We start from the raw sequence: 25,318 nt of genomic DNA on the forward strand, positions 1-25,318 counted from the left end.
GCGCGCTGCCAGGTTTTACAGCAGTAAGCACACAGAACAGGGAAGGTATATGAGCTCAGGGTTGGGAGCTGCGTTTATTGCAACATCCACTCATTGCGAAAAATATCAATTAACTGGAAGAGGATCCAGAGAAGAGTCCTAACAATGGGAGAACACAGCTTACAAAAAAAAAAAAGAATTGAAGTGCCCAATGTATGTAGATTAAGAGCAAAAACACTCGACTGTAGTCTTTTAAGTAGCAATTTCTGGGGAACAGAAATTCATTTAAGAGCTTTTCAGTTTCATAGAGAGTGCTGTGACAAGATGCAATAGCTTTCACGCAGTTCTGCAGCTATAAAATCAAAGCATTTCCCCCCTTTGTTCATCTCTGATGTGCTTCATATTTCAAAAGTATCATAAACAATTAATTCAAACAGTATAATTTGAATTTTGGGACAACAAAGACTGAAACAATCGGCGTAGTAAGTAGTCAAGAAGCTCTTTCATCAGTGCTGTTCCTCCACTTCCAATACATTAAGTAATTCTGTACATTCTTTTGGCAGGCAGCATGCTCATAGTCTTTGCTCTGATTCTGTGACACTGATTACAGAAATCAAGTACAGGTATTTGGTAACATTAGTATATAGTATATTCCAGTCCAAGTAATGTGGATAATATGTAAATTCTTTGGCATGCTGAGGGCTTGCATCTTCAAGCAACAGGCTTTGAGGGTGTGCTTTACTGTCTGGCATAAAGCAGCTGCTCCCCAAAGGGGCGTTCCAGTGAAGATCTCTTTGCTTTTACCTTAGAGTCTTGCCAAAGGTAAGGCATTTTCTTAGGCCGACGACTGTCTTTGGAGAAAAACAGATACCCTAGTCCTTCTTCCACATCTTTGGTGGCATTGCTGTCTCATCTGTGCCCCTGAACCCATTCATCTCCCACTGAGGGCACCCTCCAAACAATCTGTTCCAGTTCTGAATGATGCTGAAGCTACACAGATAGTGGTACAAGCATGACAGCAGTAACAATGGCAGTAAGCCCTCTTGCTCTCCTTTTCTGATTCATTCACTGTTCCCCTAGTACAAAACTGAGAGCACACTCCACTTCATTTGACTGCATGTCAGGAAAGATGCTGAAAACAAGTAAATACTTTTCAGTATCTTTCTGACCCCAGCAGCATGTTTGATAGGTAATTCAGCCAGAGCCTTACATGTACGTTGTTGAATTTACGTATTTAGTATTTCTAAAGTGATAATGAGAATAGCATAACTTACTGTTTATTCTATTCTTTGAATTTGTTTCTTCTGTTTTAGCATTGTAATCAACAAGTAACTATAATTCATCCAACGTACTTGACAAGAAACACAACAGTCCCAATACCAATAAAACTAGAGCCATTTAACATTTTCATCTCGTTACCTAGAATTGCAACTTCTGCATTTTATAAGCACCTAAGTGAAAAAGGATTTAACTTCAGAATTTATTAACATTCACTTTGGTTAGTGTAAAATACAAGAGATTATATTTATAGGACTCTCTTACATTTCTGGGAATAGCAATGACAATTCCATCATATTGTTTTTACTTTCACTCGTACACCCCATCCCGCTCCCAAAAAGAAGAGAGCATAGGTAGCAATAGGTTCTTCAGTTAAAGCCACAGAAAAACTGTAGGAGTTAGTTCCACGCTTCACATGTTAACTCTGCAATTATCTGAAATTCTATTTGTAAAGAGCTTCATGGTTTTTTTCCTTGCAAACACTTCTATTTTTTTTTCCTTTTAATCTGTTCACATGGCCTTGGCATCAGCCTGATTTTAATAACTAACAGAAGTTGTTATGCCTCCCTCAGTTAACAGAAGTTCACTGCAGAATAACAACATAGACTAGATTACAGCATGAGAACAGGCCAGTTTTTATGTGTATTTCAAAACAGCATAATCAAAGTGTATGGCTTTACCATTGTTCCTTTTTACAGATTTCAGTAACTACTTTACTGAGTGATTAAGTAACTTATACCATATGGTCTAAAAATAACAACAAAAACATTATGAAGAGAGTGAAAATGATCTACTGTGATCAAGAAAAGATGCAACTGCTTACTGACAGCATATAATTCTTATACCAACAGAGCAGAGTATTTTCATGGATTGTTGTGAAGTTCAAAAGCAGAAAATTATCTAGAATTTCCCTTCACAGAGCTAGTCTTCCACACAAATTGATGTCAGGTTTTGCAGCGCACTCCCTGGAGGTGTCATGTTCGGCCTTCTTGGGGTATCTCCCACAGTTCTCTATGCTGTAGTAAACCAAGATGCTCAGCAAGTGCCTTTCAATGAGTTAAGCGAGAACTTACTTGTTCCGTAGGGCATACAGGTGAGGAACACTATCAGGATTCATGTGGCTTTACCTGCATCTTTACAATAAATTTTGTAGATAATATGCTTGAATGAAATTCAATTAATGAATCATGGATTACTCCTAGTCACATCTCACAAAGGTGCATTCTGAAGTTATTTTATGAAAAAATGCTGCAGAAAAGATAAACACTAGTGCTCAGCTATGACAACAGTTATTCAGGAAGGATGTTAATGTGAGGTAACAACCAAGTCAAGCAGGCACACAGATTATTTTTAACAATTTTTCTATTCTTGAAGCCAGGGAAACATACAGTAATGAAACAGTGTACTCTTTGTTTTATCTATACCTTTAATCAAAACCTTAAGACAATATATGTAATTTATATAAATAACTATCAGAATAAATAATTTTTAACTTGAATATCTCTTACACTCTATTTCGAAAGCAAGAAGGAAAGCTGAGGTAAACTAACCACACTCTTCAGCCTTTCCTAACAAAGTGAAGGAGATGCGGTAAGACAAGGCAGCCTCAGGAGCCTGAAATGGGTTTTCTTATTCTCTAAAATCCTTTCCCCAGCTCTGCTCTTGCCTCTGTCCACCTGCCAGATCCAGCATTCATCAGGCTCTTGCTGAGTGGAATAATTCATTAACCCAGACAAAAATTAACTCCTCTCCCCCAGGGCTAGTGAGTTAGGTTGTTTCACAGAAAGGCCTAATGAGCACTACCACCACAGCAAAATAGGAATTAAAAGCAAATGGGTAGCAGAGGGAAAGGAGCTCTAGCTACATGGGACAAAAATAATTTATGGCAATATAAAAATATGTTACAGGCTTTAGCTTCTTGGGAAAAAGTTTCTGGCATTTCAAGATTGTGGAAAATCTTGGATTACTTTTGTGAAGGCAGACAACGAGCCAAGATTTAACACTTCAAAAGCAGACTAAGACTATCTTGTTTGTCCAGGATGGTATTGTGTGTGCTATGGTCTTAGTAGCAGAATAGAAATATAGCTGAAAAAGAAAAGAATTACAATGAAAGTACTGAGCAAATACTAGAAAGAACATAGTAAATATCAAACCAAAACATAAAATGATAAGATTAAGACAGATCAAAGAGGAGCAATAGACACCCATACAGCTCTTGCACATGAATAAAAGCGCGGCCCAATTCAGCGCTAAAGACTCAGTAAGAGTTCAAACCAGTTTTATAAGGTGAAAAAATACACAAATCCCATTTTTTGTGTACTTAGCATTTTAACAATAACTGGGGAAAGAGGCCATTAATATAGGCAATTTCCACAGCACATGAAGGCATTTAGGTATTTCACAATTAGCAAAATCAACCACAAAGTTGAAGGCAAAAAGTATCAACAGCTACCTTGCCATCACAATGAACATTTTTAGGCTGTTTGTATCAACTACTGGCCAATACATACAAAGTTGCTCTTAGTGGTTACCTGAACAGCCTAAGCTCAAAGGGAGAGGTGGAATATAAGCTATCTCCTCAGGAAGGCCTGAAATGGTGCACTTTTCCCTAAAATTGATGGGGATAACATCAGCCTTTGAAGAAGCAGAGACAGATGCCCCATCCAATAGCTGGCCACTCAACAACAGGTGACAACATTCATTTACACCCAAGCAAGCACATGATCAGAAAACAGACTGAGGTAGGGGGAAACACTGCAGACTTACAAGTATTTGCATTTCTCTTTATACACACTGCAAGAGCGAAACCCCCAAGAAATGCACTGGTAACCTGATCAAAGTAGAAATTGTTGGCAATGGTAGAAAAGTAATAAGGGAAACAGTTCTGGCTCAAAGGGACTGACATTGAAACTAGCATCCCCTTTATTTCCCCATGTGCATTTCCACTTGCAACTCATACTTCCATTCCCCAGCAATGCATTTCTTGTGAAAAATTGGGGGGGGGGGGGGGGAACCCCCTCTGCTCCCTGTGTTGTGGGAGGTGTAGGAACAGAGCGCAGCACTTACGCAGCTACACTAAACTAATTCTGTAGCCACAGGAACTCCCATGCTGCTTTAAGGAAGTGATTCACCTAACACAGCTAAACAGGAGCTTGTACCAGAGCCAACATTGGTGAACACCAATGAGAATGCACAGTCTCATCTTACGGCACCAAATATAAAATCTGCCTTGACTGTGGAGCATCATCACTGCTGACACTTAACAATTAAAGGTGCTCTACCTGCTTAACAGATGAAGGGAAAAGACACCAGCCTCTTCCAACTCCTGAATACATCAACAGAACCTTCAGAGGCTTCAGTTCATCCCAACAAAAGCAAAGCACAATGATACCCTGCTTCTGGGCCTTTTAAGACATACCTTCAGGATATGCTTTGAACACTGGTATCAAAAGCCTTGAAGGCAGAAGAGTAAGCACAGTATGCTTTCTTGTTGGTGCAGCTTTTTCCCGGGATACTTTTCACTCCTTATCCATTTGTGGTTTAAAGAGCCTGCAGCTGGAAAACTTCCAACGTACTTTCTCTTAAGTCAATGGAGGCACATTCTACAAGATATGGTATTAGAATAAATACTGGGGTAAGTCGCTAGAATGAACCAAATGTGATGACATAGCAGAAGTCTCAGATAGAAGAGAAGTTTTATACAAAAATAAGAAGAGTTACCTCATTAGGAAAGCTTGATTATGGAAAACTATTTAAATCCAGCAACTGAGAAGACAAGAAATGGCACTAAGTGCACTTTGCATTATATATAATAGTAACAATATCCCAACAGGCACAAGGATATCTTTTAAAGTAAGACTAGGAGATTCTCCTGACAACAATAGTTTTCCCAGTTTTTCAACATCAGCTGCAACAGTGCTTAGAAACTCACAAGACGTGGCACAAAAGTGTTGTAATTTGCTGCAGACAGTATTTTCTCATAAAACATTAAAAACTTACAAGCTTAGTACTAAGCACTGCAAGTTATAAAGAAGGAATTACAATCCACTGTCATTAACATTAAAGAAAAGATACCTTTCACCAACTGTAAGCTATTCAGTCCTGGCAACCAAGTCCACTCAGTGAAAAGGCTATTATTCTGTGCCTAATCACAGAGCAGACAAAGACTCCTCTTCAGCATGAGGTAAAAGGGACAGGCTATCATCCATAACTCCATAATGTCTCTGAAGGAAAGCAGTCATCCTGAATTTTTTCATGCTTGATCACTTTCAGAAGAGTCTTAAGGCTGCCCAGGAAAGACATTACACCAACCTTCTTCAGTTAGTTTTCTCCATGGGTTGAGACCCTGCTTTCCAGGGATAGTAAATTAACATGTTCATAAAACTATCCTTCAGCTGTTGGAAGCCAAGTACCTCTGGCCACTTCCTTTGAGAGTATGCTTGAGCTAACACCACCACCAATAGCACCAGTCCTATCTTTGATCCAAACCATTACTTCCCTACACCAAAGCAAAGCTTTATGTGTCTGTGAAGACCAACATAACTGAACCTGATTAAAGCCAGCCCAGACAAGATGACAGAAACATCTCTGCTTATGATTGTTTCACCTTTATATATAGATGAGTAGAGGGTTTTATCAATCAGCCCTCCCCCCTCAATCTAGCTCTCAGTTCCAGTTTTATTTCAGTACATCTGTGTACATAATTTTAAAGCACTATTTAAGCAATTAACCAAACCATAGTGGTATTATAACTCGTAGAACAAGATGCTGTACTTTGTTTTAGCAAAAAGAAAATATTACAGAACTCTTCTCTCTGGAGATATCTACAACATGCCTCCAGATAGCAATTCAGAGCAGGAATGCAGTATGAATTATGAGTCAACTCCTGGAGAAGCCCCTCTCAATTATAAGCAGAGATTAAAGAGATCTGCATCAATTATGGTGTCCTGAAGTTACCTGGTATAAATCCCATTCCATTTCTAGTAGCAACTTACTATGTTGCTTTTTACAGCTACATGTATGAGCTCTCGTGCTTAGATTTAAGTCCCTGGCTACAAAATATTTGACAGTTTCAAAATCTAAAACCAGGCAACTAGAACTATTCACTGCAGAGCTGGCATCAGCAGCAAGTTTAGGCTTTGCTGATGCAATGGAATCTTTTCTCTAAAGTACTTAGAAATCTTTACAAAGCCACAATTTCACACTAAACATTATTCTTATTTGCATATAGAATACTATCTTTCGTAATTTGTATTCCCCTGGAAAATATTCCCAGCAGCTAGATGTGATATTCACTTTAGAACTCTCTACATTGATCCATCTGATCTTCCTAAGTCTAACTGAGAAATATCACGTAACAGTTTTATGTGCATTGTGGTTGCAAGTATCTTTTGTTATTTAACACTGTACATTGATTTACTAGAGCATCATTTGAAAATGCACAATACACTCACATAAACCCGAGTTAATTTAACACAGAATTTCAGCCAGAAACCTACAATAGCCTGGTTAAAGATGAGAGTTTTAAGCCTGAAATAATGATGATGATTGTGTAAAGATGACCACATTTAGATTCAAAACTTGTTTCAATTCTAGTACCTCTGCTTTAACAAAGTCACCTGTAAGCAGTTACAGTTAAGACTGTATAGATAATAGGGTATATATTTCAATACTCAGAGACAAATTGTTTTTAACAGTAAGTTCTGTAACATGGCTACAAGAAGAAGTTTTAAGTGAGACTGATGACCACACCTTTCAGATAGTCTGGTTATTTCCCCATTTTAAAGTTTTAATACACCTCCAGGAGTTACATCTTTAATTTTCAGTTTCTTTGAACATTTTGCTCAGCTGTTCAACCAGTGCTACAAGCTCAGGGTTTCCCCCAAGTGATTCAATTTGTTTATAGGCTTCAGATTCAAGCTCTTTCAATGTATTCCGAGTGTACTCAAAGGAACCCACATTTTCAAGGTAATGTACACAGTATTTTTTTATATCTATGTTCTCTGTCCTTTGACGTAAAATGTTTTGCACCTGAGTACTTTCAGGTCTTGACCAAATTGCATGAATGGTTGGGAACGAGAACTTGCCCTCAGTTAAGTCTTCACAAAAACTCTTGTTTTCACTATATTCTTTGGAGTGCAAGTTGGCATAGTCATCTCTTATTTGGAAGAAGAGGCCAAGTGTGTTAAGAAGTGGCTTTAGGTCTTTTTTATAATTAGAGAACAGCTGCATGAGGCCTACAGCTAATCCAAAGAGACCACCTGTCTTTTGCAGTACCATAGCTTTATATTCAGCTTCTGTAGGACAGGTGTAAGTATCCCTCCAGTAAATATCCAAGCCTTGACCTTTATGGAGTTCCAGAAGTTGACGGGTAAAAACTTTAACAGCATCTGGATGATCAAGGGTTAAAACCTTCTCTAAACCAAGGAAATACACATAATTAGCACAGTTGATTACAGACGGAATTCCATAGATACTGTGTGCCACTGGAAAGCCTCGCCGTAGCTTTGAGTTATCTTCAATATCATCCACAAGCAGGCTTGCATTGTGCAACATCTCTGTCACTTCAATGATAACCTATTACAAGAAGAGAAAATTATTAAGTCTCCCATTGTAATTTCACCTCCAGATTTGCAAGACCCTATTTAAAATAGAAAATATAATTCTTTAAAACCTTACCTATCACTAAGGTTCCCTTACAGACCACTTGCCTTTACTATTAATACAGATTTATGATTCTCTTCATCAGCCAATTCGCTGTAAGTCCTGGATTACATGGTCTGTCTTTTGTGTAAAGTTTTCAGATTCAAAGTGAACTTACTCCCTGAAATGTTTCCACTTGCATGCTCCTCTTCATTGTTGATACAGTTCTAAAACATGCCATTGTCTAGGAGTCATGCAGTAACTATTATTAGAAACATGACTAGAAGAAAAAAAAAAAGGCAACACAATGTTGTGACAAGTTTAGATTCACTAACCTGAGATCTCCCAAAGTCAGTTCTTGAGAGTGTCAGGTATCATCCATTAACACATTTGTCTTGTAAACTCTGGTTTTGGTAAGTGGAGAGTTCATCTTTCTTTCCCCACACCTTGTGTAGTTATCTTCAGTACTGAGCTCTTATAGGACAGACTATTCTCTCTGAAACATCATTTGGAAAATTCTTGGCAGAAAGGCAATAGCTACTACTTCTTTCTGGAGGCTTCCTACACACTTACTATTTGTTACTAGGTAGACCAATACCATACATCACCTGAGGTATGCAATAACTGTTCAGAACATCAAGCTTGGAGCTGACTACATTTGCGTAAAAGCAAACCTTAACAATTCCAAAGCAGGACAACTCAACAAGAAATGAAGTGTTTTAACACTATATACTGTGGCTTTTTATCGCACAGCTGCTATGCAAACAACCATATTCAGCATCTGCTTCAGTGGAAATAAATTTAAGCAGGTAAAACTGCATGCTGTATGAACTCACTGCAAAACATATCTGGTTAAGATATGATTTTAAAGCTAATGAACCAATTACACTTCCTAGCTACAAACACTGCACTCAGTCAACATTCACCAAAATAACTGCTTCTAAAAAAATACTAAGGCCACCACTAAATAGTGGCAAGTACCTAGTACATTCCTATTTGTTGGGTGCTATAGGAAAAAGAGGGACTTCACCACAAGCATTTTCTCATGCAGCAAGCCACCTAGTGTTCAGTGACCATCCCAAACATTAAAACCCAAATCCCAGCAATCTAATAGTTTGTCCAAGATAAGACTGCAAGAACAACCTACTTAAGAAGCACTAATGACTCATCTGCCGGTTAGAAGTGAGTCCTACTTTGACCTGTGAAGGTACCTGTTGCCCATTGACTTTAAATCAGAGGACAGAGTACTTACTAAAAGCAATTTTGCATACCTATTTGTCTAGAGTATTCTTTTAAATCCATTGTGTCATTCTCAGTCTCACTACTATCAGGAAAGTTTCCCTGTATTCTGTGAGTTCCTTGGATAAGCCTATACTAGCATTTCTCTTGCTAATCTCTTTCATATCACAGTTTCATAAACTTCTGTAGCTTCTAGACATTTAAGGTTAATTGAAATAGTGCTTCATAACTCTGTGTTTGAATCAAGTCATCTTATGAACTTAAGAAAAGACAGTGTCAAAAATGCTTCAAAGTTGAAAGTAAGGACAAAAAAAAAAATCAGACAGCAGAAGAGGTTTATTTTAGAAGACATCAGGAAGTAGTCTGGAGGAAGTGAAAAGACTGCTCTTCATAGTAAAAACTGAAGAACCAGTACAGAGTGTTATGGTTTCTTACAACCTAAACCTACCTAATCTGTGGCTGCTGTACTATCACTCCAACACATAGTGCATGAGAGAAGATTGACCCCTACTGTGACGGTTGCTCAGCAAAAGGGCAAGAGGCAACAGTTACAATGCAGCATAAGAAATCCCAATTAGAGAGAATGGAAGAGTTTGTTAACATGGAAGGAGTTCAGGCACAGGATGATAGGCCCAGAGAGGCTGCAGTCTACATCCTCAGATGTTCAAAACTCAGCAAGGCCCCCAGAAGCCTAAAGTAGCTACAAAGCAAGCCCTGCTTCTCATTAGGGAGTAAGGACTCTAGACTGCATGATAAGACTGCTAGTTTTAGGTCCAGAACATGAAGTGGTTTATAAAGTTGATTTAAATGCTGTGTTTGTCATTTTTGTATCAAAATCATAAGACTTTTTTATTCCAACCACTGTATTTGTATAGTTTACAAGGCAAATGTCTAGCTTCTTTCATAAGTCACTGAAAATTCAGTGTTAATAACTGAGTTATGTTAAGTAAGTAACAATGGTAACTGCTTTTCTACAACTTAAAAGGTTGAGCACACTTGGAAATAAGTAACTATTCTACAGAAGACAAGTTATAGAAGCAATTTCTTTAGTGTTATACCACAGTCAAAGCTTTGCACTAAAGTTGTTTTCCTGAAAGTTTACTTTAATATATTGAGAAACTAGTGTGTTTAAGATTTCTGATAATTTAGGCTATGTAAGAATCATCTGTTATCAGTCATCTTGGAAGAAAGGTAACAGCCCTCTAAAAATAATTAGCCAGTACCTGTATTTTGTCTTCTGGAACATTCAGCCAGTGATTAAAGGCCTGTGACAGTTTGGTTCTCACTTGCTTACCTACAATAAAAATATTATAGGCATTTATAGAAAAAAATAATCACATGAAGTTCATTATTAGGGACAACAGTTTCTCTTAACAACTATAGCTGATTTGAGTTGTGTAAGCAGGTAAGTGTGATCACCTGAAAGCAGAAAATATATCATAGTAAGTGTGTAGCTTGTTCCCTCATTGTACGAACATCACAATTACCAGCAGCTTCAGTTTTAAACTTTTCACAGTAATATGCAAAGCACATATTTACAGGTTTTGTATTTGGTTTTGGCAGTTTAGTTAGAAAGTGATCCTGAGTATGCCAGTAACATGCATAGATCAGTTTACTACCTCTGAAAATAAGCCCTAGTTTACCAAGCATGTTCATTTTTGTGTCTGTAACAGATTTAAGTTTAAAATATGATGCATTATTAGTTGAAGATACGGATATTTGTTGAATATCTATTTCTCTCCATTTTTAGGTTTTTCTCCTGTAGTACTCTACACTCGCTATTGAAAATTTGTAAAACAGGAGAGTGACATTTGACATACTTACTAAATAACTCTAAACAAAAATCTGAACAGAATTTTCCAGGAATTCAGACATATATCTTATACCTGTGAAGTCTACCTATGAACAATAGGATTTGTTCTGTTTTGGCTAAATCTAGTTTGGTGGAGCCAAGTAGTCACCCTGTTTCACAGGGATGAAAGATAAGATCAAAAGTACAAGTTTAGTATTAAAATAAGCACTACTATTCAATCCAGATACATTTTACATGAGAGCTAATTTTAATAAAAGTTAACCTACATGCATATAAATCGATGCCAGCTTGCTGTAATAAATTGCCAGAAGTCACGTACAAATATTTATTCAATGTCTACTGATGATCAATATGAAATAAAGTCACCCCCTACCCACACTGAGACAATGGTGCTCTGAACTTTGAGAAGCTCAGCTATGTATAAGAACTTTGAATAACTAAAAGACAGGTTTAGACAAACGACTCTGCATATGTAGCTCACATCAAAACAAGGCCTTTGGAAAAAGTTTTAAATAAACTTCAAAGCAGTGCAACCTAGACTGCGGGTTCCATATTACTCATCTCAAGATCTACTGAGACACATAACTTCATGATTCTGCAATATTAGTCCTCATGTTGATGATGCCACCTTGACCATAGCACTGAAGAAATTTCAACATTTGAATCTCTCTCTACGGCTTCTCTATTGCTGTGTGACCAGCACATAGAGAACAGAATAATAAAAGTGGGTAGATTCACTTGCAGTGATATACCCTGGAGAAATTGGACTGAGGATTTTTCCTCTTCTAATTAAGTCACCACCAGGTAAGCAATAGCTTTGTGGTTTGGGCTCTGTAGCAAAGTTGATAACCTTCCTCCCTGGCTCAATAGGCTTCAATTTTTCTCTCAGTTCTCAAAGATTTCCACTGCTTCCTGTCACCACACCATCTTTTGGTTTTCATTAGAAGACACTAACAAAAAGGCACTTCTTCCCTCTCCCCACCAACAACTTTGTCCTCTGGCTCTGTCCTGTGTGAAAGGGGACTTTCCCCTGGACATACGCTGTCATTGGCTTCCATTCTCCATTTTTGTTTTCTGTGCTCAGTTTTAAACACTAATAGCTTTGTGCAGGAGGGAGAGAGGGAGGGATTGTTTTGTCCCTCAAACAGCAGAACAGATATTTTAAGCTCCCCATGCCAGGCCTGCTCTCTATCAGGAAAGTACATAGCTGGTTCTAAATTATTTTTTAAAAGCCTGCTTATTTAAAAATCAATATTTTGCTGACTTAGAAGTTCATTATTTTAACACAGGCAAGTAGAGCTCAAATTTAAATACAAAATTAGAGTAGTACCCAAGAGTTTAAGAAACTCTCACATTAACTAAGCACCACCACTAATTCAAGTTAGACCTGCTTTTGACAGCATCTCCTGCAAATTCTAAGGATTTGAAACACTTCAAACACTCAAGACTTCCCCCCTTTTCCCCATGTGGTTAGATCAGATTTTGGCCAGAATGATTCCTTGATCTGACTCACTACACGCTTGTGACCACCAGTACTGTGCATGGGAGGGTCAAAATGCCCTGCATCAGAGGTTTAATAGTTTATTTTAAAATAGTTGCATGAGTTAACCGAGGAGAAAAGATTACTCAAAATTATTGAGAGTAACTGCTACAAACCTCTGCCAAACTGTATGGCTTGCCAGTTAAGTATTAATAAATATTTCAGTACCTCCATAAAGAACACTACTCAGAGATAATATCACATTAAGGAAGTGTACCTTATCTACAGCTGTTTATTCAGTTCTAAATTACATTGATAGAGACAACACCTACCTTTTTTACATTAGGCAGCTAATTCTGGTTTTCTGAATGTTTCCTAGAAAGCGTGCTTTCGGAATGCTGGACATTCAGCAACAAGTGTTATTTCATCATGAGGAACATAACTATCAGCATATACCAAATGGATTATTAACGTGCACAATGGATTTAGCCACTTCAGTTCCTTAGTACAGGCAGCATTTGAATTGTTAGACTTGTCTACCTTGACTAGCAAGGCTGTCTAGACATTGACTATTCTAGGAAAAACCACTATCTGTATAGCGAAGCATTCACCTTTCCTTTTATAAGTACAAATTCGCTTGTGTAAGCCCCTTTAAAGGAACATTATTGTTACAGAAATGCTATTTTGTCTTGTTCTGAAGTCGATGCTACCCAGTCTATGTGATATTACAGCAATTTTCTGTATGTATGTTTTATGCTTACAGCCATGCTATGATGGCAAAAACCCAAACCCCTCTAATAATGGTCACAAAAGCCTACATGCAGAAGCCTGCATTCCTTGCCACACCTCCCCAAACTAGACAAGACAACAATCCAGGGACATTAGGACAGATTAAAAACAGTAAAACTTAACACTGGCAGAATTACCCAATTTCTTCACTGCCACATGTCACTGCTCTATTATTCTAAGCAGGCTATGGTAAAACTGAAGAACAGAGGTCTAACTTTCAAAATCAGAAGCTCTACCTACTGTATAGAGCTATAATAATTGACATTACTGCACCAAGCTTTTATCAAAATTATGCTAAATACATTCAGTTTAATCTGCTTAAGATCCCAAATGTTACCCAAATCAAAGAGCAACTACAGAAAGCTTTTCTCCTTAGTATTGCTGCATGGAAAAGGTGAGGAAGAAAAAAAGTATTTGGAACATAACAGATTGATGAAATTTCTTCTAGAGGGAAAAATGTAAAACCTTTATCCTTGAAACAAAGATCAAGTGAAAGATGTTGTATTGAGGACAATCCCTCCCCACCTCTTCAGACAGATGAGATGCTTCTCTAAAAAAAAAAAGAGAAAAAAATTAGCCTGACGTATACACTCTATGTACACAATTGTTCTTGTGACAGGGTACAGACCCAAAACCTACACACCTCCAGCTCTGGACAGGCTCCTCATTAGTGTTTCTTCACTCTTGCTGTATTAAAGTGACCCAAAACGATGCCCTTAGGGCAGTACCCCACTTACAGTGAGGGTACATAAATGGGCTAGAACAGCACAGGGAAAAAGCAGAGGGACTATTAACCTAGCCCTCATTACAGCCTCACTGAGATGATCAACTCATTACCCCAGCACAAAACTGTCTGCTTTTTGCTAGGTTAGCTTTCTGCCTGCTTTACATACTGAGTCAGCTTATGAAGTGGGTCTGCCAGAGTTATTACAGGGTAAGGAGCAGATGCTGAGAGCCAGGGAAAGGGGGCACTGCCCTTCTGAAGGAAGCAAGCTCCAATATTACCTCAGCTATACCGTACACTTTCATGTTTAGCTCTGTCTTTTGATGGATTAGTGTTAAATACATAAATTCCCCAAGCAGACCTCCCCACACAGCTACAAGAACACTATAGCCAGCATACGCAGCAGGAAACCAGGCAAAGACAGCAGGCCTACACACTCTGAAACCTCGGCAGCCACTTGTGACAGATCAAGGTCACTGTAGAATTGTCTAGCTTAACTCCTCTGTTCAAGATAGGGTTAACTAGTCTGTAGTTGTGATCCTAATTTTTGCCTTGTTTATTCTTCTCAGGATCCCGAATGCCACCATCCCATGGTCACTGCAGCCAAGGTTGTCCCCAGTCTTCATGTCCTAACCAATTCTTCCTTGTTTCTAAGCGTGAGGTCCAGCAAAATGCCTTCCTTCATCAGCTCCTTGATTATCTGTGTTAGCAAGCGATCATCAGTGCATCCCAGAAAACTCCTGGATTGCCTGTGCCCTGCTGTGTTGCTGCTTCTACCAGATACTGAAGTAGCTGGAATCTCTCATGAGGACCAGGGCCTATAAATATGAGGGAGGCATCTTCCGGTTGCCTTAAGGCCTCATCTACTTCAGCCTGCTCAGGTAGTCTGTAGCAAAGACCCACTATAGTGTCACCCCTATTGATCTGCCCTCTAATCTTAACCCATAAGATCTCAACAGGCTTATCACCTGACTGAAGGCAGAGCTCCATGCAGTTCTTCTGCTCTTTCACATAAAAGCCAACACGCTCCTTGCTATCCCAGACTGCCTCCCCAGGCAGTCCATATCAACCCATTGCAGCCCTCTAGCTATGCAAGCTATCCCACATCAGATATCCCAATAAAACTGCAGCTTTGTAACTGCACGCAGACCTCTAACTCCTCCCATTTACTCCCCATACTGTATGCATTTGTGTAGAGGCACTTCAGAGGTGCAACCAGTCCTGCGGATTTCCCAGAAAAACTGAGAGCTTCCCCCATCATATTGTCCTGTTCATACTTTCCTATTTGAGTGCATACACCCAGGATGGGCTGCCTTCAGCTCCGCTCTGTTGATTACAGCTGTCTCTTGTCCACATCAGCCTACACCCTTCGTTTGCACGTTCACCATTTCCTTACTCAACTGTGGGGTAGTCATTCTCCTCTATTGTAATTTCTAGTTTAATTCCCTTCTCACCTTCTGTTGGCAGAGACACTTCTGCCCTGACCTGGGTAGGTGGATGCTATCTCCTCCTCATAGTCCTTGATCTACAGAGGGAGTCCCACAGTCATAAAACTCAAATTTCTGCTATCAGTATCAGCTGTGCAACTAACTAGCTGTCAACATGTAGGATCTCTCTGTTCCTCTCGATGGAGAGGGGAAGGGGGTTTAGGATCATGGAGAAAAGCTACCTGGCTTCCTATGCCATTGGCCTTCATTCCAAACACCACATAGTCACACTTGATAAACTCCAGGCAACCCCTTGCTCTATCTACTAGTGCTTAAGTGGAAGAGCTGCAGGGTTAAGTAGTCTGAGGGTGAAACACACCTTGGCAGTCCCGCCATAATATCCCTGATCAGAACTACACAGAAGTAGTAAACCTCCCTAAGACAGAAGCTCAGATGGACGCCCCTGTCCCCTGCAGGAGTCACTGTCCCCACTACTGTCTGCAGGTGCTAGTTTGCTAACTTATTTAGCAATTGCACATGAATCCTTCTCCTGTTGCCAGAAGCCACCAATTCCCAGCCCTCGCTGTTGTGAGGGTATCCACTTCCCAATCTGATATGCACAGACTGTTCATGCCTCTCCTTCAATATACTTGGGGGTTTCAGGCTCTTGAACCTGTAGGGTTCTTCCTCTTTTTGTTATTTCTGATGCTGTGCAGTCTGCTGACCCCCTTCCCTTCCACTGCTCCTTTGCTTGGTGGCACACATTTTGCACAACTGCACACCTTTTAGGGGCAGGGACATCACTTTCTTCTGGACCAGTGAGGGCCCAGGCATCCCTGCAGCTCAGAGCCTGGAGAGCTACAGCTTCTCTCAGGAACTTGGCCCAAGTTGAGGCCTCTGATGTGCCAGGTGTAGCTGTGCCAGCGGTAGGGATCATGCTCTGTGATGCTTAACTCCTTCACCAAGCTGGTCATATTCAACAGCCCAGCAGAAAAAGCTGATGAACAAAAGCCAGTCTTGATTGCTTAGCTTGCTAAACAAGCCCAGCAAAGACTGCAGCCAAGACCAGCGCAATGCACATGAAAGGAAAGATGCAGAGTCATGAATGGGATCAGAATCTACCTCTTTCAATAGCAAGCTGTTAACCACATCAGTTTTACTGCAACTGAAACTCCATGTACTCCTTAGTGCTGCAAAAACAGCTACTGCTGTTAACTAAGTCACTCAGAGATAAAAGATTCATCTGTCTGGAACAGGTCATTTTTGAGACAAACCACACTGGAATTTGTGAAAGTTAATCCTGTTCATTACACTTTGTTCATGAGACTAAAGGACAGAATACTAGATTACGCAGAACACCACTATAAACAAGGATGGCAATATTATTCTACAATGAGATTTTACAAGAAAAGTTACTGCTTAGGAATGTATGTTCTCCCAAGCACTATATTCTGCTAATGAAGGAATAAGGATTAATTACCATACTAGCAGTTAAAATAGCAACATAGTAAAAACCCATAAGCCTAGTTGTTTCTCTATCCTAGTGCTGTTAAAGTCAAAGAAATAGACAAGCATATTTTAAGTATCACCCCCAAACTGTTACCATTCAAAGTCCTATTTCATTAATGGGAAGCAGAGTAATCAGCTTCTTGTATTGAGGGATTAATCCTCAGCAGTTATAAAAAAAGGTGTGTTCTTGCAGTATAGACATTAGCAGATACTTTTTTTTTTTAAACAACCTTAATATTGTTACACCATCTCCTTTTATGTAAACAAAGTTTGATATGTATCTAAATGCATTCAAGTTCTCATAGGTTACTAAATCGTTTGGAGAGTTTGTTTTTAAACTAGTCTTAAAAGTTAAGCAATTGGACTATAGCAGAGCCATGAATGTACATATTTGGCAAGCAGCCAAGCTTTCCGCAAAAGCCCCTCAGAACTCAAGATGATCCAACACAGGAACAGCTCCTTGTCCCCACCCTTGCACCAGCTTACTAACAAGACAAGAGAAGATTAATCAGGCAAGTTTTTAACAGGTGAGGTGATCGATACTACCTAATCATTTGGTTAGCAAGCTGAGAACTGGCACAAGTTAACTAGCAGGAGAATACTGCCAGAAGCTAAAGAGGATGGAATGAAACTGCCTCTTTCAGCAAGAGCTTTTTAGATTAGCTCAGGGTGGAGCCCAAATGAGATGCCTAATTGTGAAGGGCTAGCACGCACCCAATTTTTTCCACTCACCAAGCATTGGTGCTCATACTAGTTCCAAGGTTCACACAAGTAACCACCACCTACTGATCTATACTTGAATAGCTGACTTTGGGGAAAGCCACAGCATTTCAAAAACAGTAAACATCCAGCTATATGATTGTGAACTCTCACTGCTTCACCTGTTACTTCTACCTGCCTAGTTTAAGAGAAGTCTGTCCTTTTGAATCATGCCACCATTTCTGCATAGAGAGAAGTGTATCTTGTCTCTCACCTGCTCCAAAAATTAAACTAAATTCACAAGAGATCAACATGTTAAAGTGGACAATCAGATTTATGATACTTTAGCAGGATAAGATACAAAATGCTTTCACTGTCAGTAAGTATAACATTATATAAGCCATCAGCATAGACTGATCAGGGTTGATCTCACTCACAAGAAAGTATAGGAAGTGAAGGTGGGAAGGTTAAGTATATATCCTAGCTGCATCATTTAAAGTGAAAGCTAACTGAAGAGCTATTAGTCAAGCACTTTTGCCTATGGAAGATTTTTTGTGGCACTTTTTGTCTGTTGTATATTTCCTACTAGGAAGCTGAGCTTTTTTTGCTGGTATCTACAATACCTTAAAAAATAATCAGCAGCTAAAGATGCAAAGGTGTTACAATATACCTTGGTTATGTGAGATAATATAACCAAACAAAAAGCACACTTAAAGATGGTCTTAGAGGAAAGTAAATTTCTTCAAGACCAGCTCTTAGAAAGATCTCTGTAACATTGTAGACTCATTCTCAAGGTAGCTCTCTAACAAAAATCAACACCCAGCTCAGCATGCCCAAGTGGAATATACCATGAGGAAATGGGAAATGAGCTTTCTGGCATTAAAAAGGCATGTTACTGCCAAATTCTTTCCTTTTCTTATTTTTCAACTCAAGTAGTGCTAACTGCCAAGCCAAATGAAATCATTTATGTAGACAAGACAATCATGGATATTTGTAGAGATTAATAATGAAATTCATTATATACAGGTATAATGAATTAGGACCCACAGGATTCACCCTGCTGATATACAGGTCTTTTTGCAGATGTGCAAAAGCCACTTACTACTGTGCCTATGATTCATTATGCTACTTGGCTAGACAGGTCTTCTACCCCAAGTCAGATATAATTTTGGTCAGGATTATTTTCCTTAATCTTTACCATATTTTGTATCTTCCTTTACTCCACCAGTATGCAATATAAAATGGACAGAAGGCAATCCTGCAACAGTCCCAGTGACAAAGTAGTTTCCCACCACTATTTTTACGAAGTTAGTTACATTGATAGCTTGTACCGTCCTCCTTTCACTTTAGGTGTACAAGCAAAAGCCACAGCAAACAATCTGATTGTTTAGTCAAAGAGGCTTTGAAAGTCATATCCATACAGTAGTAGTATTCTATCAAACTGCCTCCTGAATTCTGCTAAAACAGGTACTGTTCAAGACTGAAAACTTCATCTGAATGTGTTTCTAGTGACCTGATACCACACAAGGACTGGCCGATCCTCTGAAAAGTGAGGCAATCCAGGGACAGCCAAAATTTGCCATAAGAACACCTGGTTCTACACATATCAGGAAGAAGTTACACAAAAGAAACAGGCTATTTAAAAAACCCCAACAAATCACAACCCGCTAAGTCTACTACAGCAAGCAGATAAAGAAAAAAACCACATTGTCAACCCTGAGTTTAAGAATGGGATCAAGTCATAGCAGAATTACTTACCTAATTATTCATGTTTTATGTAAAAGTCATGAGTTAATGTAACTTTCTATAAAAAGATAATCAGGAAAGAACAGAGCATAGGTATTACCTTAAGTGCATTGGGTCTGGCTGTTTCATTCATGTGTTAATACACATGATGCAGTTGTGCCAGATGTGGGGAGGGTGGCAAGAGGAGGAAGGCAAGGGAAAGTAGTTAAATAATACACAAAACCCCACAAAAACTTTGTTACTTGCCCTTATCAGTTTTAAAGAGTAGCAAGTCAGCTACTCTGAGTGGAGAGCAGAGTAACTGAAATACTACTTGCACTGCAACAGACTCAGTTTTTGTACCAGTCTCACCAAAAAGGGTGGTTCTACAACAGGAAGAAAAGAACAAATATTGAAAAATGTTACCTTTAATCACTCTTAAATCCACAAATCAAGAATGGATAAGCTTCTTTTCTTACACTTCCTGAGACAAAAGTTGCTATAAAACCAATTTTGATATTTAAAAATACCACATTACAAAGAAACTTGCCTGGTAGTTGAAGTAAATACTGGTATGGCTCTAGGATTCTTTTAGATGTTTCATCCATCCCATCCATTTCTTTGTTTCATAAGAGGTAGTTCACTGTTAAAGAAAGTGTTATTGACACTATTTAGATCAAAAATTAGGGAAGTAAAAAAACAGATGGATACAATTAATAAAAAGTCAAGGTTAGGTGCGAATACTCCAATTTTGAACATGACACCTTCAGTTAATACTACCTTCACTACATAAAAAAGTTTTCCAGATGTCATTTAGAAAAGAAACAGCCATATGTGTTAAACGGTCTCTTTAGTTATTCATTAGTAGTTTAAGCCAACTCCTAGACTTTGCTCTGATTTGATATGTATTAGAGGACTTAGACAATAGAGAAGTATTTAAAACATCAACATTCACAACAATGAAGCTCCACTGTAAGTCTTTAGAGAAGACACTCAAGCCCATACAAAACCTTGTATGACTGATCTGATTAGACCTCCCTAAATGCTTTCCCTATACAAAAGCAGAGATGCCCAAGAGCAGAAAAATATACCTTACACCAAGGCAATCTAAAGAAGTTGAACACCAGCTTCAGCCTTCTGATTGAATTCTTCAGTCCCCTGTTTAAGCATACAGACATCTTTGCACACTTTCCCATATACTATATGCATCACAGACTCTTACAAGAAATCTTTTAGGATCCATTCCCTACATAGCTCAACAATTTTCTATTGATTATGTTTCAGTTTACATACCTTTGGTCATCTGTATCCACATTTTTTTTCAGACTGTTTTCTATAACGGATTTTCTGTCCTTTCACCTCTAGCCTTCCTTACTGCACTGCAGATGCCGCAGCTCAAAACAATTCTTCTAATGTCATTTTAAGACAGGAACTGCAGCAGTAGCATAAAGTCTCATTCTACTTCAGCATCATTTCTCAGCTATTTAGCTAGCATCCTGGAAATGGTGTACTTCTTGCACCTGGAGCAACTGAATAGTTATCCATAAAAACGACTATTTTAAAGTGGTATTTATAAGTATGGAGTGATGCATTTTTAACATGTGTACAGTAAGAGGAGTGGTTAACACGAGTGGAAAAAACTATGTTCCACACTTGCTCAAAATAATCCAGCAATACTTCCACAACAAAACCTCAAAAGATCAGCATTAAGATCACTGCTTCCTCTTAAGCTATCTGGACAAACTGGTATTCCTCAATATTCACGACCTTTCCCTTTCAGTACAGCTCAATCAGTTCCTGTCTACTCCCATTCCCAGCCTGAAAACCCATGAGGATTTGTAGCAGTCCAAACTTGGGACCTGATCTGTATTAATAACTTTTCCAACCTTAGGCTTGGATCAGTTCCTTTATTTGCTTCACTGCATATGTTGATCAAATGCATCAGCACTTCAGGGGCAAGAAAGGCTATTTAAGCAAACACAGCTGCCAACAAAACACTTGTAAGACTGCACCTTTTGGGAAAGCTTTGCATAGTTTCTTAGCAGTAATGCCACAATAAGCAGTACAGCATTTCCATCCTATCCCATGGTGTGCCAGCTAGCAGTCAGGCTGCACAGTAATCTAAATCATATTTGACACCCTCAGTTTCCTATTTTGTTTTCAGCTTGTTGGTATAACTGAAGGGATAGGAACTGCTCTTAAGCCAGCACTGACATAGAGTCAGCTGTCAAACTGCACCCTTACATATCAAGGATAACTCTCAAAGGACTTTAGTGAGGAAGTGAAATCAAGAAGATTATCACAGTCCACCCCCAGGTGTTTTAAGTAGAAAGAAGCTGGTAGAGATGGATGTAAGGAGACACTATCAATTTGACAACTCTCCTGCAACTACTATTTGTCAAAAAGCCACACAGATGGTTTAGAATTGAAAGTGCCTAGCTATCCAACAGAGCTGGGAAAAGTTAGGGTTGGAATTGATTCTCTGTAAAAGTTTCTGCTTAAAAGTAGATCTTAAAGTTTCTCCTCTTCCCTCAGGGAATTAGTATCTTACAGACAGGCAAGAAATCTCCTAAGATAATATTCAGAATCCCCAACTAACTTGAAATTTGCTAGTATTATACAGTACCAAACTAAATATTTGCATCTTTAGGCACAAAACTAGTAAGATTCCACCTGAAATGCTGCTTATCAGCAAAAAATTAGTCAGGCACTTCCACAAGTGCCAAGATTTTATTTTTTTTTTTTAAAATAAAAGAGGCAAAAAAGCTCTAAGACAAAGAAGATATGGTAACTTATCTTAAATCACTGTAGTTCAACTTTTCTAGACTGCCATGCTACCTTTAAATGAAGTGATAAGTAATCTGCGCTAAGGAAAAAAGACACAGTCTGGTTATTCATCAGACAGATACATACCTAATACACCCACTGAAACAAGAACAGCAGCAGAACATCCCCCAAGCTTATACAAAGACAGGGCACTTCATAAAGAAATATGTAAAGGAAGATGCTTATAAATGCCTGTAAGCAAGAATACCACAATAAGAGACTTGTAATATTATTGCTGTTTCCACAAAGTTAAACATGACCAGCAGAAGTAGGGAGGTGATTGTCCCCCTGTACTCAGCACTGGTGAGGCCGCACCTTGAGTACTGTGTCCCGTTTTGGGTACCTCAATAGGAGAGAGATATCGAGGTGCTGGAGCGAGTGCAGAGGAGGGCAACGAAGCTGGTGAAGGGCCTGCAGAATAAATCTTATGAGGAGCGACTGAAGGAGCTGGGACTGTTTAGTTTGAGGAAGAGGCGGCTGAGGGGAGACCTCATCACTCTCTACAACTGCTTGAAAGGACATTGTAGAGAGGTTGGTGTTGGTCTCTTCTCACAGGTAATTAGTGATAGAACAAGAGGGAATGCGTTCAAGCTGCAGCAGGGTAGGTTTAGGCTGGACATTAGGAAAAAAGAGAAAGAGTGGTCAGACACTGGAATAGGCTGCCCAGGGAGGTGGTGGAGTCACCATCCCTGAATGTGTTTAAGAGTTGTTTAGATGTGGTGTTAGGGGATATGGTGTAAGGGAGAACTTTGCAGAGTGGAGTTGATGGTTGGACTCGATGATCCCAAGGGTCTTTTCCAACCTAAATGATTCTATGATTCTAAAGTTATCATATTTGCCACAATTGGGAAATGCTTGATGTTAAGGGTTTCCTTCCTAGGCAACTGACCAATTTACTACGGAAGTTACACTGCTGCAGAAAGTCTTCTCAATGAAGACACTTAGAGACAAGATCTCAGTCAGCACCTCCTAGTAGAAAGTAAAATTGCCAGGAGTTAAACAATAAATGAACATGAATACAAAGTCTTTTCTTAGTGAAAGTGCAAAAACTGACTGCATGTATACTTATTCAAAAGATTAAGGAAGTTAAGGTCATTTTACTTTTTAAATCAGTTTCCTTTTAAACCAGTACACAGACTTGCTGCATTTCAATTCATGAATGACCAAGTTATTTTTCCAGTTATTTCTCAGTATCCCCACATAAGCCTATAGAGCAGGTGTTATGGGCACAGGCCATGCAATCTCAGAGACCTCACAGAACTGCCTCTTGGACTGCAACAAACCTTACCTCTAATGATCTCTTTGAAAACACACAAGACACTCAAATAAGATGGCGACATGTGCTTCCATAAGTTAGAACTACGCTCAAACTATACTTGAAGCTGTGATCTGCGTCTAGGAGCTTTCTAGAGAAGATGCAAGTAATATTAATTCTAACTCACATGTTAAGAAAAGTCTTCACTTTGAAACTTTGTAAAACAGCTCCTTGCCCCATCCCTTCCATCCCATTCTACAGAATATTCTCCCCCTCCTCCAAATGACCTAATATGGTCACTGAAATAAGTCCAGGTTAAATATATAGACAGTATTTTTAAAAGCATCATCATCTCAGTGTTTCCAATCACAGTACAGTTATATGGAAAATAAGAGAGAAGCACCAAAGGAGCAGAGAGCTGTGGAGCAAAAGGAACCATCCAGAAAGTTCTTAGACCTGCTCCATCACAGAACTTAGTGCACCAAGACACTGGTTTCATTGTAACCAATAAAAAAAAAAAGCCTCAAACAGGGAGATGTAGGAGTGAGAAGGTCTGTTTCAGAAGGAACACACAGAAACTGTAGTGAATGTGTATTGTTTCAAAGAGGCTATCAAGGCTCTTAACCCAAAGGTAATTGAGACAGGATGCTTCTCACCCTAGTCCGCATTCTCATTCTAATTAGCAGAGTCCTCTTTACAACCCCTCTTAGGCTGATACCGAACAAAGCCTTGTGTTCAACTTAAGGGTAGGCAGCTCCCCACAGGTGGGAGGATAGACACACACCTTGCCTCCAGAGGCGGCTAAGCAGACAAGCACCTTTCCACAGCTGCAACTTCAACGCTAACGCCACAACAGCAAGAACACACTGTTGCTGGAATCGTGCTTCGATTTTAATAGGATTTCCAGATATAATGGAACACGAACGCCTCAGAAGCCGGACACCACCTGGGCTGTCAAAGTCCTCGCTCGATGCTGTGACGGCGCAGGGACAGGAAGGGGTTTTGAGCTGCGGGCTCACCCGAAGACAGAAAACGAGTCGGCAGAAGCCGCGACTACTTCTGAATCGCGTCTCAGGCTAAAATTCACATTTCACAGAGAACACGGAGCCGTTACCCAGCTTACCGATGCCTAACCCCCGCGCAAAGCATCACAGTCAAACCAAAAGAAATACGGCTTGTTTTTCGGAGTTCACTGTAAGAGATGTAAAGGCGAGGGGAGGCGGCAGAGCCTCTCTGGCGGCTGCCACAGCGCAAAGGCAAGCGGCCCAGCCTCGCCAGCGCCATCTTAGATAAAGCGAGACCGAGCGCCGAGGACTCCTCGCTCCCCCTACCCGCCGTCCACCCCCATTTTCTGATCGGCGCTGACGGCAGCCGGGCTCAGCCGCCGGGGAGCGAAGCGCCGCCCGCCCGCCGAAGCCCCGGCCCCCGAGAGCGCTCAGTCAGCCCGCCCGCCCCGCCGACAGCGCCGCCGCCCGCCCGGCGCCGCCCTGCGCTAACGGCGGCCGCCGGCTCCGGCCCCGCTTCCCCTCAGCCCCTTCCCGGCCCCCTTCCGGGCCGCCCGCCAGCCCCTCCTGGGCGGGGCGGCGGCGGCGCCCGCTACCCCCACCCGCCACCCGACCCAGCGCGGAGGGAAAGGGCCGAGTCCTTCGGGGAGCACGCCCCACTCCCCCGCCGGACCCCACCAGCAACGGCCGGATAACGGGCAGGCGGCGCGGGGCAGCCCCGCGCCCTGGGCCTTAGAGCGGACGGGCGGCCATCGCTCACCTCGCCTCGCCGCCGCCACCTCCAGCCGGAGCCGCGCCCCGCGCTCTCCCAAGCAGTCTCCGCTCCCGGAGTGGCGGCGGCAGCAGCAGCAGCACTCGTAGCACCACCCCCTTCCGCTCCGCCGGGCGCCACCTTCCCCTCTTGGGGGAAAATGCGCCACCAGCGCCCC

At 40.4% G+C, this 25,318-nt stretch overlaps 2 protein-coding genes across 10 annotated transcripts in view; both read right to left on the reverse strand.

The window, feature by feature from the left end:
* The window catches only part of TBCE (tubulin folding cofactor E), a 53,153-nt gene extending 27,895 nt beyond the window's left edge, over positions 1 to 25,258 (reverse strand). Inside the window, exon 1 of the mRNA XM_054196072.1 lies at positions 25,150 to 25,258. The gene's annotated coding sequence lies outside the window, so the exon portion shown is untranslated. The remainder of the gene's footprint in view (positions 1 to 25,149) is intronic.
* GGPS1 (geranylgeranyl diphosphate synthase 1) lies at positions 42 to 25,280 on the reverse strand. Of its 9 annotated transcripts, none has more exons than XM_054196082.1 (4): positions 25,150 to 25,280; positions 19,855 to 19,947; positions 10,362 to 10,432; positions 42 to 7,833 (listed from the first exon to the last, which is right to left on the reverse strand). In XM_054196082.1, the coding sequence occupies exons 2-4, from the start codon at positions 19,919 to 19,921 to the stop codon at positions 7,072 to 7,074; spliced, it is 900 nt and encodes a 299-aa protein (XP_054052057.1). In that variant the 5' UTR covers positions 19,922 to 19,947; positions 25,150 to 25,280; the 3' UTR covers positions 42 to 7,071. The 9 variants fall into 9 exon arrangements, with proteins under 9 accessions (XP_054052057.1, XP_054052061.1, XP_054052059.1 ...); XM_054196086.1 differs by lacking the exons at positions 19,855 to 19,947; positions 25,150 to 25,280 and adding exons at positions 8,235 to 8,395; positions 13,746 to 13,764; XM_054196084.1 differs by lacking the exons at positions 19,855 to 19,947; positions 25,150 to 25,280 and adding exons at positions 8,235 to 8,395; positions 13,686 to 13,704.
* Between the last annotated feature and the right edge of the window lie 38 nt (positions 25,281 to 25,318).

Source organism: Rissa tridactyla, chromosome 3 (genome assembly GCF_028500815.1).
Source record: "Rissa tridactyla isolate bRisTri1 chromosome 3, bRisTri1.patW.cur.20221130, whole genome shotgun sequence".
Taxonomy (NCBI): domain Eukaryota; kingdom Metazoa; phylum Chordata; class Aves; order Charadriiformes; family Laridae; genus Rissa; species Rissa tridactyla.

Excerpts from the sequence above, each read along its gene's own strand:
- GGPS1 (XM_054196082.1), bottom strand. The coding sequence starts at position 19,921 with ATGGATGGGATGGATGAAACATCTAAAAGAATCCTAGAGCCATACCAG. Across the intron at positions 10,433-19,854 it reads GTATTTACTTCAACTACCAG|GTAAGCAAGTGAGAACCAAA; the intron begins GCAAGTTTCTTT and ends TTTTTATTGTAG. Across the intron at positions 7,834-10,361 it reads TTCCAGAAGACAAAATACAG|GTTATCATTGAAGTGACAGA; the intron begins GTACTGGCTAAT and ends TTCTTGTAATAG.